Source organism: Pyrgilauda ruficollis, unplaced genomic scaffold (assembly GCF_017590135.1).
Source record: "Pyrgilauda ruficollis isolate IOZ18807 unplaced genomic scaffold, ASM1759013v1 scaffold57, whole genome shotgun sequence".
NCBI lineage: Eukaryota > Metazoa > Chordata > Aves > Passeriformes > Passeridae > Pyrgilauda > Pyrgilauda ruficollis.
Genome location: NW_024527377.1, coordinates 4,354,929 through 4,373,240, shown reverse-complemented (window position 1 = coordinate 4,373,240; position 18,312 = coordinate 4,354,929). Strand labels below are relative to the sequence as shown.

Genomic DNA, 18,312 nt, shown 5'->3' with positions numbered 1-18,312 from the left:
TCCTTGTGGGATCTACAGCCTGGTTTGTTTATAAAGCCTTTTCTTTTATTCTTCTACTCATTTATAACTGCTCATTTATTAGGTCAAATTGCTTTAGGAGGACACAGATTTGTGCTGGTTTTGCTGGAATACCTCTGTGGGATCAGAGCGCTCTGGCACACACTGTCCTCTGGGAATGGAGGTTGTTACAGATTCTCTCACATGTGTTTATGGGTTATTGGAGTCAAATACAGACAAACAGAGAACAGATCAACACACAGGAGCTCCTTCTCCTCCTCCCCACCTCCTGCAGCCTGGACATCCCTCCACCCTGGACAACCCTGAGAGGGGACAGCAGGGCTGGGGCTGCAGGTGGGAGTGGGACAGCTGTGACACTTCAACCAGACACTGTCACACAAACACACGGACTCATCACACAGTTTGTCACACTGAACAGAAGCGCATCAGGGGCACCAGGACAGGCAGCATCTCTGTCCTGGCAGGGCCAGGGTGGTGATGGGGACCCTAGCAGGGTCAGCAGCTCCTGACTACTCCTTGAAAGACCCCCCAAGCCGTCCTGAAGTGCTGCAGTGCAACCTGTGCAAAATGGGAGGCGAGCTCCCCCCCAGCCTACGGGACACTGTCCCTCATATCATGGACTCCTCCTCGTCCTCCTCCTCCATCTCGCGGTCCACCTCGATGGCCGTGTTCTCGTAGCTGGTGATGCCCCCGTATTTCCGCATGTGGACCATCAGGGGCTTGGGGGACTGGCTGCCAGCCAGGCTGGCCACGTACATGCCGCTGCGGTTCTCCTCCAGGGACGGGCCCCAGTCCATGGCCGGCCGGCTGGCTTGCTGCACTCGCTGTGGGGGGACAGGCACCCTGCACCCTCCACTCCCCAGGCAGCACCCCACCCTCAGCTCATCCACCTCTCCCAGGGCCCTGCTGGCCCCCAGGAACTGAAAGAACCCCCAGTGAGGATGGGATGGGTCAAAACTCATCCTGAAAACTTTTGGGAAGGTGGTTCTGTCTAAGTGTCTGGCTGTGGGCTGGGGAGGTGTCATGGTGGTGAGGGCTTGGAGGAGCGAGGGGCTTTTGTAGGGCTACAGCCCTGTGCTGTGGGGTTAGAGCCACTCAGACAAGGGGTTAGCCTTGGCCAAGGTGGCTCCTGGCCATGTCACAGTGCCCATGGCTGTGTCAAACCGGTTACAGCCAACAAGTGCTCCAGCAGGGGATTGCTGCCTGGGGAGGGCATCGAGCTCTGCTCCTCTGCTTTTAACAGCCTGGTGAGAGCAGTGAAGGGCTAGGAAAGCTTTGAGCAGCCAACTCCTGGGAGAAGCCTTTCAGGGCAGGGATCCCCTCTGGGCTGCCTGTACAGTCTGGCAGCTGCCTGCCTTGCTGTGTCATTGCTCTTGCCAAGTGGGTGCAAAGTCCCAGGTGCCCATGGCCACCCCACAGCGGGGACAATGTGCTTCCTCACAGGGCACAGCAGGCTTGTTTTGGAGTGGGAATGCACACTGGGATGTCCCTTGGGAAGCTGTTTTACTCAGTACCTGCCTGGCATCATGGGAAGCAGCACTGCTGGAAATGCTTTGGGATGTGTCATCTCTCACACCGCGTGGGTGGAAAGGGGGAGTGGGGACACATGCCTCCAGGAGAGAGGATACAGAAACTTCCAGGGATACTGACTTGGCAGGGGCTTGTGCTCCCTGCTGCATATTTCTGGGGTGCTCCCCAGCAGTGTCAGGCCCCAGTACCTCCTACCTCCCACAGCGTCCCTTCTTCTTGGAGCACAGCCACCACCATGCCCATGGGAATCATCAGGCAGGAGAGGACTCCCATGAGGATGCCCAAGACCTCTGCCCAGGTGGGGAAGCGGTAGTTGCCATACTCAGAAGGCTGGTACTTGACAATGTTATACACCAGCAGAGCCTGTGGGATGGGAAGAAAGTGAGATCATCCCAGAGGTCTCATAGTCAAAAAAGGCCTGGAGATGATGGACACCTCCCAGAGGAAGGATGGTCTCCGGGGCAGGAGATGCCAGCAGAGTAACTTATCACACTGAGAGGTCACCCAGGGGTACTGGCAGCACCGTGGTTTTCCAGCACCATCCAGCAGCTCAAGCTGAGCAGTTTACCATCATCGTTGCCGGGGATAGGACCATCCAGCAAGCTCTGAAGTAGGGGCCTGGTTTGAATCCCAGCATCATGTGGATATCTCGGCAGAACCTCTTCATGCCTGCAGGAGGGAGAGGGACTCAGAAGCTTTGATCCCTCCCCCAGAGCCTTGTTCCTGTACCAGGCTGCCCTGTGCTGATCACAAGCAGTGGTTTGTATCCTCTACAGCAGTGTCCCCCCACCCATCTGGGAGATGCAGGAGGGGGCCCAGCTGCCTGAAGGATCAGGCTCAGCACCACTTGTATCTTTGGAGAGGTGAATCAAGTGACAGCCAAGAAGAAACAGGTGGTGAAAGTGGAGTCTCACGCTCCACTGTGAGGCTGTTGGTTTCCCTACTGCTCCCTCTAAATCCCTCTCTTTGTACAGACAGCACATCCTTCCCTGTGCCCCTGTGGGGACAGGCAGCCTTACCATAGACACGTGTCACCACAAGGCAGGTAGTGATCACCACCACCATGAGACCAAAGCCAGCACTGTAGTCATCCAGCAGGACCAGCCAGTACATCCCACCCTGTGGAGACAAAGCACAGAGGCCAGCAACTCCTGGACAATCATCCCAGCAAAACTCCACCCATGTCCTCTGACTTTTGGGGACCCGGGGGAGGACAGCAGTCAGCAGCCTCAAGAGACATCACTCTCCTTATGGGGTTGGTGTAGGAATGGGAATGACACTGTGTCACTCCCCTTGGCCCTCACACCTTCTTCAAGCCCAGGCTTGTCTCTCTCTTTCACCTGGTCATGTATATGAATATATATGTGAAAACTTGTCCCCTGACCTAAGGTCTCCCTAAAATGAGCCCTAGTTGGTCCCCACAATGGGTCCATCCCCAGAGCCATACCTCTGTTGTGAGGATGAGCCCCATGAGGAAGAGGGCGATGCAGATGGCAGCTGAGAAGGAAGCTTTCTTGGGCCGCAGGTAGTAGGGGAACTCATCTGTCACTGCCGTGACAATGGTCTCCATGAATGCAAACTGCAGGAGGAGAGGGTGTCCTGAGCCCTCAGGCTGCCTGGAGTCCACGGCTGTCTCCTTGGGCTCTGTCCTTACCTGGCTGTCCAGGCCCAAGGTTAGCAGCATGAAGAAGAACAGGAATGACCAGAATGGAGAAAGGGGGAGCATTGTCATGGCCTGGGGGTACACCACAAAAGCCAGACCAGGACCTAGGGGAGGCAAAGGACAGCAGGGTGAAAAGGTGGTGACAGAGCTGGGCATGGGGGGATGGAGGAGAGGAGAGTTCAGCAGAGCAGCACCATGGCAGGGATTTGCCAGGACTCTGGCAAGATGGGCAGGAGGGGTCCTGTGGCAGAGGGTGGAGAAACAGCCTTCTCCTTGCTCACACCTTCATTGGACAGTACTTGTTACTCAATATTTACACCACAGGAACTTATCTGCCCCCTCCCCTCCCCCTGGCCAGCTGAGCATGCACCTTCATCCCTCATGCTGACACCCTCAGGCACCTTCCATCCTGGAAGGGATGCTCCTCAGCACACCCAGGCAGAGGGAGAAGGGGAAAACATCTTCGTTTGGCCTCACCTGCTTTTGCCACCTGGTTAACAGGGACCCCAAGCTCCTGGGACATGTATCCCAAAACGGAGAAGATGGCAAACCCTGCCAGGATGCTGGTGATGGCATTGCCCAGGGTCACTATGAAGGTGTCCCTGCAGAGAAGGGAGAAGATGCTCTGAACATGCTCATTCCTTCCCACACCAGTGCACGGTGGCATTGCCAGCCCCAGATGCCACAGTAAGGTGACCCAGTGCCTGTCCTCCAGGGCCTCTCATGCAAGTGCTTTCCAGTGTCAAATGGAGCATATATTTAATGGATAATACTGATAATAATAGGGGCTCCTCTAAATCTTTCTGTCCCCTGTAGATGGGGTCAGACCAGATGTCACACCCATCTCTTTCAGTGAACTACACTGGATGCTGGGCACAGGGCACACATGCACAACTCCAGCCTCAAATATCCTCAGCTTTCAGCACCTACAGCCCAAAATGTCTGAGCTGGGTGCTCTGCCTTGGTGCTTAGGAGGATCCCTCTGTTCTTCTCAAGCCTGTACAAACTGCCAGGTATCCCCTCAGTGCAAGGAGCAGAGCAAGGTGACTGTGCTGCACCATGGGCTTCTTCTGGCTTTGAACCCACCAGGTTTTCACAGCTCCCCCACAACCCATAATTTTTACAAGACAGCAGCTGACTCCCACCTGTAGATATTCTGATGGAAGGTGTTGTACGAGGCGAAGGTGAGGAGGCCCCCAAAGCCCACCCCAAGGGAGTAGAAAATCTGCAGGGCTGCCTCAATCCACACCTGGGGGAAGGAAGCAGTTCTGAGGAGAGCAGGGGTTTGGAATCCTCCACATGAGGAAGATGACATTAGAAATCTGCTTCCCCGGAGCCCTGGACACATCTTCCCCAGCACTCCAAGCATGCACAGCTATGGGATATTTGTCTTTCCTTGTTAACACTCACCACTCATAGTGGATCAGCTGGCTAATGGAAGGGCTAACAAGAATGTTTTAGGGCCAGCCCAGTGTGGCATTAAATGCCCTTGTAAAGCTGGGTGGTCTCTGGATGATCATCACTGCTGACCGCCACTCCACATGCTGGGATTTCTTGAGAACCACAAACACTCAAATCCACCATGGGCACCCATCAACCCTTCACAGGGTTGATGGACCTGGGATGACCCTGCCCTGGTCCTGCTGCTCAGGGGAGTCTTGATAGCATCCCATCCATGCAGAGCCATAAACACATGCATAGAGTGGGGAGACATGGGAATACTGGCCCAAACAAGGTGTGGGACAAAGATTTTTGGTCTAGGAGCAATCAAGAGAGCTTTAGGCTAGGGTGTGGCAGAAAAGACACCTGAGTAAGGGAACTGTCTCTGTGGCATTCAGAAGGTGGCAGGAGAAATTTCATTTTTGTGTCTTGAACAAATTGCACAACATCCTACTCACCTTGGAGGACAGCAAGTGATCAAACTGGGGAGTGAGGTAAAATTGAATACCCTTCCAGGCCCCCTCCAGGGTCACACCACGGATGAGCAGCATCACCAGGATGAGGTATGGGAAGGTGGCAGTGAAGTACACGACCTGTGGGAGAGCAGAGCCAGCAGGGAGAGCTGGGAATGAGAGCACAGCGTGAGTGCTGCCCCCACACCCTGTCCCTAGGTGGGACACATCACCCTGGGGTCCTTGGGCTGCAGCAGGGCTGGTGTGCCAGCCCTGCTGGTGTCTGGGTGTGCAAGACATCCCCCAAATATGTTATACCCAGCAGATGCTGCTTTTGGGTCTCACTTTGCCAGAGGTGCAGAGGTGCACACACTGGTGAGCATCGCTGTAGGTCCCCCCAGAGGAGAGCAGCCAGCCCTTACCTTGCCAGAGGATTTGACTCCCTTAAGGATGCACAGATAAACAATAGTCCAAGAAAGGAGCAGGCACAGACACAAGTTCCAGCGGATCCTCCCAGGATCCCCAATCCCTGAGCTTCCTTGGATGTGCAGGACATACCGGCTAGGGAGGAAGGAGAGCTGCTAGTGAGCATGGGCTGCCTTCTTCCAGAGGCCCTCTGACCCTAGAAATGCCTCTGCCTCAAAATGACTTTGCCAGCTATCACAGGCACTGGCAGCTCCTTGCCAAGCAAACAGGAGCACTTGGAGTGATTTCTCCACCATGTATTAAAGAGCCCAGAAGGGATGCCTGGCATCTCGAGAGCAAATTGCCAGCCATCCCAGACGTGGGATGCATTTTAGTCTAGCAAATCTCCAGGCCAACAAAGCAGTGCTAGAACATGGACACCTCCCACATCCCAGTGGCTAAACTGAGCTGTCACCCAGAGCTGAGCACGCGAGCCCATCGCTGCACCCACACCACCCCCCCGAGTGAGACCTGCAGCATCTGTGCTGTGAGCTGTGCACATCCTCACCCCCCATCCCCTCCCCATCCTGCCCCTGGCTAGATACCAACACACCCCCAGGCCTGGCTCGGGCTGCCCTCGGTACCTCCAGTACTCCTCGCTGGGGCTGACGGTGTTGCTGATGTTGACGGGGAGGGAGCTGTTCCCCGCCTTGAGGACGTGGTGGTCCAGGCACAGGTCAGTGTTCCACCAGTTGCCACAGTGCTGCCAGGGCAAGTCGCTTGTGAGGGATGCAAAGAGGTAGAAGAGAACGTAAGCAATGATCATATTGTAGTAAATGGCCACCAAGGAGACGATGAGGATCGTGCCCATGCCAACGCCTGAAGGAAGGAGAGGGTAAAGAAGGAGTGAGCTGGAGCAGAGCAAAGCACATCCAAAAGCAGGGTCAGACACTGCACCTCAGCAGCCAAATGATCAACCAGTCCAAGGTTCACCTGCTGGGGGAGCCGCTTATTGCCATTATAACATCTGGACATGCCTTCTCTGTATTGGTGATCTATTGCCTCATAGAAAAAACTTTACACCAGCCTGATGTTGAGAATGAAAGTATTTGATCTGAACTTTTTTTTCAAATGCTTTATTCTTACCTTTGTTTTTAACAGGTATTGGTTAGTTTTCATGCTCTATTTTGTACCAGAGCTGGCTTAATAATCTTCATACCATTTCTAGAGCTGGCCATGCCACCCAGAGCCCTCAAAGACTGACCAGTCTCACGCAGCTACTAAACCAGCTAACTCAAAATTCCAGCCTGCCACACCTTCCCCCAGGTTCTTTTGATTCTAACAAGAGCTTTGAGGACCATGGGCTGCTGCTGCTGGTGCATGTCCTCATCAAAGAGCTCTTGCAGAGGCCCCTCAGAGGCTCTGCACTTCACTCACGCACCTTTAAAGAGAGGGCTGATCTTCCAGACTGCAAGTGGCCCTAGGCTGGAGAACTGGCCAAGTGACAGCTCCATGAAGAAGATAGGGATCCCACAGATAGCCAGCATGATGAAGTAAGGAACCAAGAAAGCTCCTGCAAGAAGAAGGAAAAAAAAATTTAAAAAAAAGAAATCTTAAAAGTAATACAGAACAAACACCTAAAGCCTAACTGTGACAGGGAATAAAGCTCATTCAATATGTGTGGCTCTGAGGGATCTACATCAAAATCAGGAAGACAGGGAGGAGCAAGAGCTCTCTGTTAGTGCAGGAGAAAGGGGCTGTGATTCACCTGGTGCTGTGCTTCCCCACTGCTCCCAACTCTCTTTTCTCTTTGAATCTTTCACAAACACCATGAAATTCTCCAGTTATTATTGCTCTGGGAGGAGCTGAACCAACATTTTGCACCATCAACCAGGGCTCTTGCATTGCAAAAGGTTCACTCCCTCCTCTGATAGCTGGGAAGGGTTTGCTGACCCTGCTGAGTCCTGGAGGACACCAGGAGAGCTGGTGTTTTGTTCAGCATGGAGACAGGGGCTTGTCCAAGGCCAGGAATAGAGAGATGGGCTTGCAAATCCTTTCCACTCATGGATGCAGGTGGTTAAAGCCCTAAACAACCATGGGGAGGGGAGGAGGAGGCTTCACCCCACAACAAGTGCTACTGTCCAGCCCCAGGAAGGGGAAGGGATGTTTCTTCAGGGATATTCTACCAGCCCAGGTCAGTGGGTGGGAGAGTGACCACTGCAAAGGATGCTCAAGTACCTCCTCCATTGGTGTAAGCCCTGTAGGGGAACCTCCAGACGTTTCCAAGGCCCACGCAGTATCCGATGCAGGAGAGGAGGAAATCCAGCCGCCCTGTCCAGTTCCCTCTGTCCTCTGGGCACTCGGAGCCCAGGTCCCCATCCTGGCTGCTGGGGCTTACCAGGAGATCTGGTGGCACTGGCTGAGTGAGGGACCAGGGTATGGGAGAGGGCAGACATGGGTTGAACAAGGAATAAAAACAGAGAATGAAGGAGGGAAGAGAGGGAAGAAGTGCCAAGAACTCACGAGTGAATTTGTGACCCCAAGCCTTGACAGCATTGACACTTGTCCCCTGGGAACACCCTGTCCCAGCAGCTCTCTGTTCCCCACCTCAGCCACTGCCCTGCTCTGCCACTGAGCAACAAAAAGGATAAATGTGATCCCACATGGCCAGAGCTCCCCTGGGAAACATGGGATTGTCCCAGTTCGTTCTGGGAATCTTCACCAGGACCCAGCTCACAACCCCAGGTTCCAAAGACATCCTTTCAGGGGGCACAATAAACTTTCTGCACCTCCTGCAGAATACAGGCACGAGGGCAGTGGGAGAAGCACTGTGGTGTGCCAGGGAGCGTGACACCCAGCCCCACGTGTGTGCCCTGCCAGGCACTCCGCTGGCTGCCACTTATTGCTCCCTGCATTTTTCACACTTTTCCAACTGCCAAAAGCCTGCACTGTGGGAATTCAGTGATACTCCCAGTTGTCCCTGCAGAGAGATGAGAGACCTCCTTCTAGAATTCCTAATGTGCTCTGGATCAATGCAGCACAGGCAGGGCATTAATCCGTTCCCTTCCTCCCCACTTGCCTCAGCCCTGCAAGTGGAAGTGCGAATCCTGCAATCCCTTTGGGTTGGGGTGATGCACCAGGAGGGCACCTCTGTGTTTTTATGGGTGTACATCAGGTTGGCAGGGAGGTGCTCAGTCTGAATTCCCCCAGTTTCCTGACCTCAGGAGAGCAGGGAAAGCATCCCCACTGACTGCAGAGCTGAAGGCCTGAGCCAGCAGCTGCCAGATGAGATCCCATCACAGATACACCCACAGCAAGACCAGGCAGCACAAAGGGCTGGAATGAGGATCCTGTCCCTGTGCCACCCTGTGCTGCTGTGTCCTGGTGTGGGAGTTTGTCATGTTTCTGTCGAGGCACAGGAGGATTCTGGTGTCCCTGCTGACAAGGTACCAGGACCAGGGCCAGAGGAGCTCATATGGGAACCTTCTCTTCTTGGGCTCTCTGAAGAAAAAAAGCAGCCATCTCCCTGTCCTTGTTCGTAATTGTAGGGAACAAACCACAAATGTGGTTGAGGAGAGGGACGTGGGTGTGGAGGGATCAGCCAGAAGGAGCTGTGGGTCTCCTGTACCAGTGGGCAGCAGTGCTCAGAGCCTGCAGCAGAGCCCAGTCCCCAGGAGCCAGGGCTGGCTGGTGATCAGGGCTCAGTGCTGCCCTTTCACTGCCTCAGGGAAGGCAGCAGCCATCTCCTCTCCTCTCCTCCTCCTCGTCTCCAGCTGGACTGGACTGGAGGATGCTCCTGCTGCTGGTTCCCATGGAGACACCGAGCATGATGCCGAAGGAGAGGGCTGCCAGCTCCCCCCTGCGCAGGGTGCACCCCAAACCCCCAGCTGCTGGCACTGCAGACATGCTGCTTGCAGCCCAAAGGCACCAAACACAGAGACAAACTCCTCCCCATCCCCACCTGGAGCACAAACACCTCGAGGGACAGGACAAGGGCAAACTCTTCCCAAAGCCAACCTGAAATGTACAGCTCCAGCAAAGCTGTTAGACCAAAATCCTCTGTGAAAAGCCCACCCCTGCTGGATGCCACCATCACAAGGCAAGGGCCAGAAGAAAAAGTTGCAAAAACACAGGCTGAAAAGTCAAAGTATGACCCAAATGTGATCCTGTTGCTATAAAACCATCAGTACCTGGCAGCCCTCCTGCAGTGGTTCAGCACAGCCCTGTGGTTTAGCAACCTCCAGGCCATGGCCGTGCCTCCTGATTAGCCCAGCACACTCAGTGTGTGACCCACAGCTGTCTGTGCTTGCAGGGGATGCACAGGCTGCTCTGAACTCCCTCCCAAAGATTTCAGCAGCTCAAACCTGTACTCACAAAGCTCCCTGCCAAGTAGGGGCCATCACAGCTGGGTCTTCCCCCTGCAAAATACTGTTTGCCTGTCCATCACACTGGCTGGGGAGCTCTTGTTTTCCAGACTTGAATCACAGAAAACCAGCAAGCAGGGATGCTGGGAGATCATTAAATCCTGTTGCCTAATTCCTGCATCTCTGTCTGAATCCCAAACACCTGCAGGAGGGCACAGGTAGAGCTGCAAGATCTCATTACATGTGGCTGCCTGTCCATGAGATGTAGCACAGAAATCAACACAGAAGCAAAAACAGGAAATGAAAGGAACCAATGGGACCTTGTCCAAACTGTAAATGGCCTGGTCCCCTCCTCAGTCACCATTTCAAGGGCCATGGGATGTAGTTTGTCACTTGTGTCTCAATAATGACTGCCCCCCTTGTTAATATCTTTATCTAGAGCTCCACAGCTCAAATTTAGGACCCCAGAGCAGAAAGCAGAGACCACCCAAATGTGAGATAAACCCGAAGTACAATGGCACTTGTCCTCATTGGGCAAGCTGAGGAGATACAGGTGAGGGATGCTGCTGGAAAACACACACAAAAGCAGTTCCCTGACTGCAATGCTCAAAATTCCCCCAAATCCCAGCCTTTCCATAGAAATCATAGAAAAACAGGCCTATTTGCCTGACTTGAAATGAATTACAAAGCACAATATTTAAGGCTTCCAGCCCATCCTTGTCCCACATCGCAGAGGGAAGCACCTCCCTTCTCCTGACTGCTGGAAATCTCATACACCAGCTTGATTCTAGAGGTCTTATTTTAGGTTTAATGCTCTCTTTCAGCCTCTGTCATAACAGAAATTCTCTTTTCAGCAGCAGCTGAAGTGCTCCAGTGCTCCAGTATTGCTCTAGTGCTTTCCACCATCAGCTGCCTTCCTTCAGGCCGGGCTCCCGTCTCGCTGCTATAAACAGACAGGGACTAACAGCTCCCTTGGCAACCACGGCCTCTTTGAACACAGCATCCCTTCCCATTATTCACCAAAAGATGCTCCCAAAGAAGTCAGCAAAGCAAAGGTCGCCGAGAAGAAAAAGCACTTTAGTCTCTGCCAAGATAAGAGCTCGGGTCTGTAAGGAAACGGCTCTGTGCTAATTATTTTCTCTAAACCAATTTACTTAAACCAAAACTCAGCTGTATCTAAAGGAAAAAACTCCAGCCAGATCAAAGGTATGTTTTCATCCTCTTTTGTCTCCATTCAAGCTGGCATTGTGGGGTTATTTTGTCAGTGTTTTGTGCGTGATCACAGCCTTTGAGCAAGAGAAATGCCACCCGGTACCAGATTTCTCCCCTGTGGATCTGAGAACAGCGAGTCTCTAAAGTGTGAGTCACTTCAGATTAGTTTGAATTGCTTGCTAATCTCTGAGAGAAAAAAAAAAAACTTAAAAAGGCATAAAAATTAATTCAAATGTAATATGACTTACAAAGTGAAGTAAATAAAGCACTGCTATGGTGAGGAAGAGCCCCTCAAAGGGCTGAACTGAGCGTGGGTGACCCCAGCCCGGGGTCACAGCTGATGCCATCAGAGGGAGCAAGTGATGGCAGAGCCAGCACAGGGAGGCTGGAGATGGCTGAGGCTGAAGAAAACTCACTGCAGCAATGTCCAAAGTGTAGGGGGTATGCACGGATACAAATGCTTGTGGTTTTTCATCTGAAACCCTGGGGAGGTTTTGAGGCAGTTTGTGGAAGGCAGAGGAGAGCTGTGGCTCAGGTAGAAAGATGCTGCTCAGCAGCCTGGCCAGGTATGGGAAGGGACAGCAGGAACCATGGCCTCCACCAGTGGGATTTAGTCCATTTCTACCAAATAAACCCCAAAGAAAATAACCAAATAAATGAAAACAACACTCAGCTCTTCTGGAGCAAAAACCAACCTGAAATCCTTAGAGCCTGAGAAAGGTCTTCTCTAATCAAGAGCTATTTCCATGTGTCTTAAACATGTCTGGTAAGAAGAGCTTAAAACTCCAGCTCACCAATGGGAAATGGGTCACAATGAGAGGAAGAGGAGGCTGTCAGGTCCTGGGTGGGTGCTGCAGTGGGGATGGGCACACCTCTTCATCAGCCATCACCAGCTCCAGGCAAGCCCAATGCCAGCATTGAACACAGTGCTCCCAAGGTGGCTGTGAGCACCAGCTCCTCCATCTGGAGCTCAACAATGGTATTTTTGTATTTTTGGGTAATGAAGGACAGAGGGCTCTGAGCAGCACTGGGGATGGGGAAAATAACTCCAGAGACATCTGCTTTCCATCCCAACTGATCACCATGGGACTAAGTGAATTCCTGAATAAATGCTAAAGAAGGTCACCAGCATCAAGTGATTCAGAAAGGCATTGGAAGGGGCAAAGACCACTTTTAATGGATCTTGCAGTCACAAAGCCATCTGGAAAAGCAATTTGTAGGAAAGAGGAAGAAAGAGACGCCTCAAAACAAGAGTGGAGCAATAGGCTGTCATGGCCTGCTGGCTGTCACCAGGATACTGCTGGTTTTTTTTACGTCATTTCCCAATACCCTAGGAATTTCCTGTCAGGGATAAAACTCTCCTGGGTTTTCATTCATCTCAATAGAGTCAACCTGCCCTGTGTTCAGTGGGCATGGTTTGGCACAGGGTGTAGCTGAAGAGGCTCCCAGCCCTGGGTCACTGCCTGGGGTGCTCCAGGGAGGGCTGACCCGTTCAGCAGCAGCACATGCCCGTGATGGAGCTGTGGCTGACACTGTCTCTGCCACCCTGCTCCACCCTGTCCCCAGAGAGTCCCTTGCTCCACTGAGTCCCCAGACTCAGTCCCCGGTGTGGGGGGAAATGGGAGCTCAGACTGGCAAGAGCAAAGTGGCAATGGAGGGGAGCCTAGGATGGGAAAGCCTGACAGCTGGGTTAAAAAAGGGTTTCCAGCAGGATGTAAAAAAAGGGTTTGCTATTCTGCCAGCTCTGCTCTGAACCCAGAGTTCAGCATCCAGCTGACCCCACATCACCCACACCCCTTTCAATCCTACGGAGGAGGATGAGGAGGAGGAGGATGAGGAGGCAATCCGAGCTGCAGGTGGGGAAGGCACTGCCCAGCCGCTGCGCTCATCCCGCGGGAGGGACCCCGAGCCCGGGCAGTGCCGGGGCTGCTGGCAGCGGCGTTCCCGGGGTGCCAGGCTGCGGGGAGCCAGCTCTGCCCCCGCTGCCACCCACGGCTCCCGGCCAGACACAACATGAGTCACCCACCGCCGGCAGCACCTGCTGCCCGGGGAGGGGAGGGGGCAGCGGCGCCTCCCGCTCAGGAGGAGCGCTGGGCCCAAATGCCCCATCCCGCTGCCCACCATCCCGCTTTGGCCCCGCGCACCAGCGCTATTCCCGAATATCCCGCTGAGCCCTGTCGGCTGCCCACGGAGGCTCCCGCGGACGGGATGCGGGGCCGTGGGCATCACTCCCCCGCTCTCACCCCGGGGTAATCCCTGCTTCCTCTCCCAGCCTGGGGTACCCTCGCTCCCGGCTGTCACCTGCCGGGGGTACCCCGGTCCCCTGCTCCTCTCCCTGGGGCACCCCCGCTCCCGGCTCTCACCTTCCGGAGATGCTGCTGCCGAACCTGCTTCATCCTGGACCCTGTTGCTATGCGCTCCCCGCTCCGACACTTTCCGTCTCGCTCCCTCCGGCGCTGGGGAGGGCGCAGGGGGAGCGGGGGGAGCGATGGCCGGCACGGAGGGGTGGGCACGCACCTGCCGCGGGGAGAGCCGGGGACGTGAGGAGCGAGGCTGAAGGAAAGGTTTGCCTGGAGTGGAGGATGGCTGCGTGCGGAGCAGGGAGGGAGGAGGGAGGTCTGTCTGTCAAAAGCACTCCTGGCGGGGAAAGGGGGGCTCCGGGACCTCAGACCCCCACCCGGGCAGCGAGGGACAACAGCTGCTGCCTCACTGCCGCCACAAATGCATCAGGTGTCCCTAGAGAAGGACCTGACCTTGCGGTCAGTATGTCACCGAGCACCCCATGTAGTGATGGCTGCAGATGCCAGAAGCTCACAGCACCTTCCTGTCCGGTTCTGAGATGATTTTCCTGTGCAGGACACAGCTGGAGCTTGAGCAGATGAGAAGTGATTGTTCCCCATGCTGCCTGAGCCCAGCCCTCAGGAGGGGAATGCCCAGGGGAGGGGGATGCTCCACAGCCACCAGTCCCTTTGGGTAGGACCAACACATCCCACCACACCGAGGGCAAGAGCAGTCCTTGGGCAGTGCCCAGGGTAAGCATCTGAGCCCAGCATATCATGGCCCCAGTGCTGGAGCACAGGTCACATCTCCAGGGTCCAGATGTCCCAGTTTGAGTCAGCAGTGGGATACTGGAGTCCCAGTGTCCAGGGGCCAGCATCTTGCTGGCTTTTCACCCTCATACTCAGTCAAATTCCCAATGAGGTGGCAGAGCTGGTCTGTGCCTTTTCCTCCCACTTTCATGGTGGAAATGGGAGAAAGAACAACCCCACATGCTCCAGGGCCAGTGTGGGACCAGGACAGCTCTGGACTCCCAGTGGGACTCTTTCCCATGATAATATCCACTTGTTCATCACTTCATCTCTGGACTGTGCCCAGTGCTCTGATACTGGATGTGTCCCTTTTCCTTGCAAGTGCCCTACAGGCTCCAGCCTGAGCCATACTTCTGCCCAGATGCTTTACTGAGGCTTAAGGTGAGTGGGGATGAGGAGGACAATGACAGGGCTGGAACAGAGAGAACCCAGCCTGACTGATATAAGAGCAAATATCGAGGACATCTAATGGCAGTTGTGCTTCTACAGTCCTCTAAGCACTTCTGAAAATTTTCCCTGAAAGGAAAGGTATTCTCAGCATAAAGACACATTTCTGCAGGAATCCAATATGATGAAGTGGCTCAGCATTTGCACAATGGGTCTTTTAGAGCTAATATTTACCTGGATTTCCCAGAGAAAAAAGGAAAGAGCAAAACTAGATAACCCATCAAACATCTCTTTTCACACACTCACAGCTTCCTCAAAAAGAAAAGTATCTTTGAGAATTCACTCAGGCTGGTTTTACCTGCCTTGGACTTGCCCCCCACTTCTCCCTCTCCCAGCTGCTGGCTGGGGATGCTGAGCCTGGAGCTGGCCAGGCTGATGGCCAGGGGCTGCATCAAGCACTGCTCCTACCTCAGCCTTCATGCAGGGCAGGGATGCTTTGTTTGCCTTTCATGCCAGTGCAACCTGAATCAGAGAGCCTGTGCCACCTCACTACAGCTGTCCCAGCCCCACCTCACCGGCATGGGCTGATCTCTGCCAAACCACTCAGCATCCCTGGGCAGACTTCATGGCCTCACCTTCTTGTGCCCAGGGCAGCATTTTTCATTAGAGACACCCAGGCCTGATGGTGCCCTGAAATGTCCATGTTGATACCAATTCTTCTGGGATGCTCTGTACCTGGAACTTGCTCTCCTGGTTTGTCTGGTGCTGCTCTGGTAGCACCAGGAGCTCTTCATGGCCTGGGATCACCAGGGAGTAGGTGTCCCACCCCAGGGACCTGGGATGCTTCAGCTTAGCGTTGCAGGGCTGGACCAAGTCTGGCATTGCCCTGGAGTTGGCAAGAAATGCACTTCATGGAACAGCACACAGCAGAGGCAGAAACAGCCAGAAGGAGCAGTGCAATCCAGGGACCCCCAAAACCCCAGGAGAGCACAAGGGTGTGCACAACTTTCCCCATGCCCTGATCTCCAAGGAGATGGCACTAGGTAGCACACACAGGGCTTGCAAGCATTTCCTAGCAAGTTTTGTTTTCTCCCACTCCACCTCTGAGCCACCCTGGCACACCAAGTAAACCTTTCCCTTCTCATGGGCCGGAGCACAGCACACATCCTCCACCCCAAAGCAGCACTGACAGCCACTGGCACTGCCGGCTCTTTGTGAATCTGGAGGGCAAGGAGAGGGCAGAACTCAGGCTGGGGAAACACCCTTGCCCACCCTGCCTGGGCAGCCCACACAGATCCGGGTGGCAGCCGCCTGGGAAGGGCTGAGAAGGCGGCTGGCAGCGGGATGGGACCGTGCCCAGATCCGCGCCGCAGACGCGAGGAAGGCGGCAAGGCAGCGGCGCTCTGGTTAGTCACTGCTGGGACGTGTGCCATGCTGGAGGCTGCTGGCAGCACATCTCTGCTCGGCCACATGCTGTGCGTGGCCTTAGTTTAATGATGGTTTCAAGATTTCTCCAAGGAGGGGTAAAGCTGGGCAGTAGGAGCTGACGGAAAGTGCAGAGGGAGGAGCACAGAGAAACTGTGGGAACTTGCAGAGGACAACCCTGGCTACAAGGGCAGGCTGTTCCCATAAGGGCCAGGCTCCATGTGCGACATGTGACTAGGGAGGCAGCTGTTGCAGGTGCTAGAACCAGGTGTTTGTCACCTGCCAGGGGTGAAACCACCAAGGTGACACGTGTCCAGGAGGTTTGAACCAAAGGTTCCAAAGCTGGTGGGGACACGGTGTCCACCAGCCCCTTTCCTGGCACAGGGAGGGCCCTGCAAGGTTCACCCATCCCTGCCCAAACGGCAGATGCAGGGCGCAGGGGAGGACATGGGAGGGGGAACAGAGCAGATGCATTTCGTCACCCGGTCAAGGGGCGTGTGTGTGTGTAGGGGGAAGGGGTGGCTGGGTGTGTGGGTGCATTTATTGCCTCTTCCCGCCAGCGCCGGCTCCCTGTGCACACACGGGTGGCAGGGACCCAAGGGCACAGCCCACGGCTCCCTGGACTTTTACCCTGCTGTGCAAACAGGCAGGCGCCAGATTAGGGTATCAGTTGGAATTTCATCTTGTCAACAGCACCCACAGCCTCTCTGAGCAGGCAGTGGAGCATCTTCCCTCTGTCCCAGCCCCTCACCTCCCTGCAGCCCACCCAACACTGCAGGTGAATTTGGGAGATGCACATTTGTCCCCCACCAGGACTCTGTTCCCCTCCCCACTGCTGTCTGCAGGCTCCCCCTTGCAGACAACAGTGATGCCCAGTGCTGCCATCAGCCCATCCCTGCCAGGGCAGGACCCCGCTGCTGGTCTCCACGTGGCAATGGCAAAATTGGGCATTAAAGGCAGCCAAAGCCCAGGGAGGGAGGAGGAGTGTGTGGGAGCCAGCCCCCACCATGGGGACCATGCTGGATTCTGCACACAGAAGCAGCTCCAGTTTCCCCAGTCCAGCCCAGCTCTTCAGGCAGGTGGCAGATTCAGTCTCATCCCTTTCCTGTACAGCACCAGCTCCATTGCATTTGCATCCCTCTGCCTGCTTTAGTTCCTGATTCCCCATGTTTCCTTGCAGGAGTGCATGAAGTGTTTCTCCTGTGCCATGGGCAGCCTGGCACCATGTTGGAGAGTGCAGGGTCACCAGGGTGCAGCAGTAGGTGCAGCAGTAGGTGCAGCAGTAGGTGCAGCCTCTGTTGCAATTGCAGGAACAAACACTTTGCTCTGTCTCTCTCTTGGCAATGCCACCTCATCCTGTTCCCAATCCTCCATCTCCTCCACCCACGAGGACTTTATCCTGCTTCAGGTGTCCTTCCACAGCCAGCTGCCCTGCCCTGGCACCTCAACACACCCCATGCAACGCTTGGCACTGGGAAGAGCTTTGGGGCTGGAGGAGCCATTTGGGGCAGGGATTTGAGGGCAGCTGCTTGCTCAGTGTTCTGCTAGATGAGGGGAACACTGATGGGATGGAGAGGGGAGAGTGTCAGGCACCAATGCCAGCTGTCCCAGGCACTATCTCACATCCTCATTCTCTGTTTGTTCATCTTGGACAAGGAGGATATTCAGCCCATCGACAGCCATAAAATGAGATTAGAGACCAGGAGGCGCCAAGGGGAGGCGGCCACATCCGTGGGCAGCTGGCCTTGTTCTTTGGCCTCTGCCAGCCCAACAATGGCCTCACCCTCTCCCCTCTGTCTCCAGCGCTGCGAGTTTGCAGCCATCGTGTCTGCCATCCCTCTTGGTGCCAAAGGAATGAGACGTGGCAGTGATATGAGCCACGCCACTGCCAGCAGTGTCCCTGTGGGACAGGCACACTCTGTGCTACAGGGACAAGGCTGCTGCCCCAGAACACCTTCCCAACCCTGGCTGTGCCCAGGAGCATCAGCACCAGTGCGACCCCGAAGCCACCATCGTCCCCTGCCACAGCACCACGGGCAGGAATGACAGCCACAAACCTGTGTCACACAGGATCCCTGCTTGGTTTTATTTTCACCAAAGCCTAAAAAATAAAAAGGAAAACCAGTTCTGCCTTATATACACAAAAACTGAGCTGAAGTCCTGAGTTGATGCAAACATTTGTCCTCATCACCGAGCGCACCTGGCAACAGAGGCCGTGGGAAGTGTCACTGGCAGGAGGGAGACCCAGAGCCTTTGAGGGCTGGAGCAGAGCAGTGCACACAGTGGGATAACAGGGACAGACTTGTAAAAGCCACAGCACACCTGGG

General features: G+C 54.8%; 1 protein-coding gene across 1 annotated transcript; it reads right to left on the bottom strand.

Annotated features, from left to right (window-relative positions):
• Window positions 1–626: 626 nt before the first annotated feature.
• Window positions 627–13,489, bottom strand: SLC6A7 (solute carrier family 6 member 7). Its single transcript, XM_041482005.1, has 14 exons — window positions 13,448–13,489; window positions 7,747–7,927; window positions 6,950–7,081; window positions 6,153–6,387; window positions 5,526–5,664; window positions 5,110–5,244; window positions 4,357–4,460; window positions 3,689–3,813; window positions 3,203–3,315; window positions 2,996–3,127; window positions 2,568–2,667; window positions 2,117–2,217; window positions 1,744–1,911; window positions 627–842 (listed from the first exon to the last, which is right to left on the bottom strand). Exons 1-14 carry the CDS (start codon window positions 13,478–13,480, stop codon window positions 627–629), a joined length of 1,914 nt encoding a protein of 637 aa, XP_041337939.1. The 5' UTR covers window positions 13,481–13,489.
• Window positions 13,490–18,312: the final 4,823 nt, after the last annotated feature.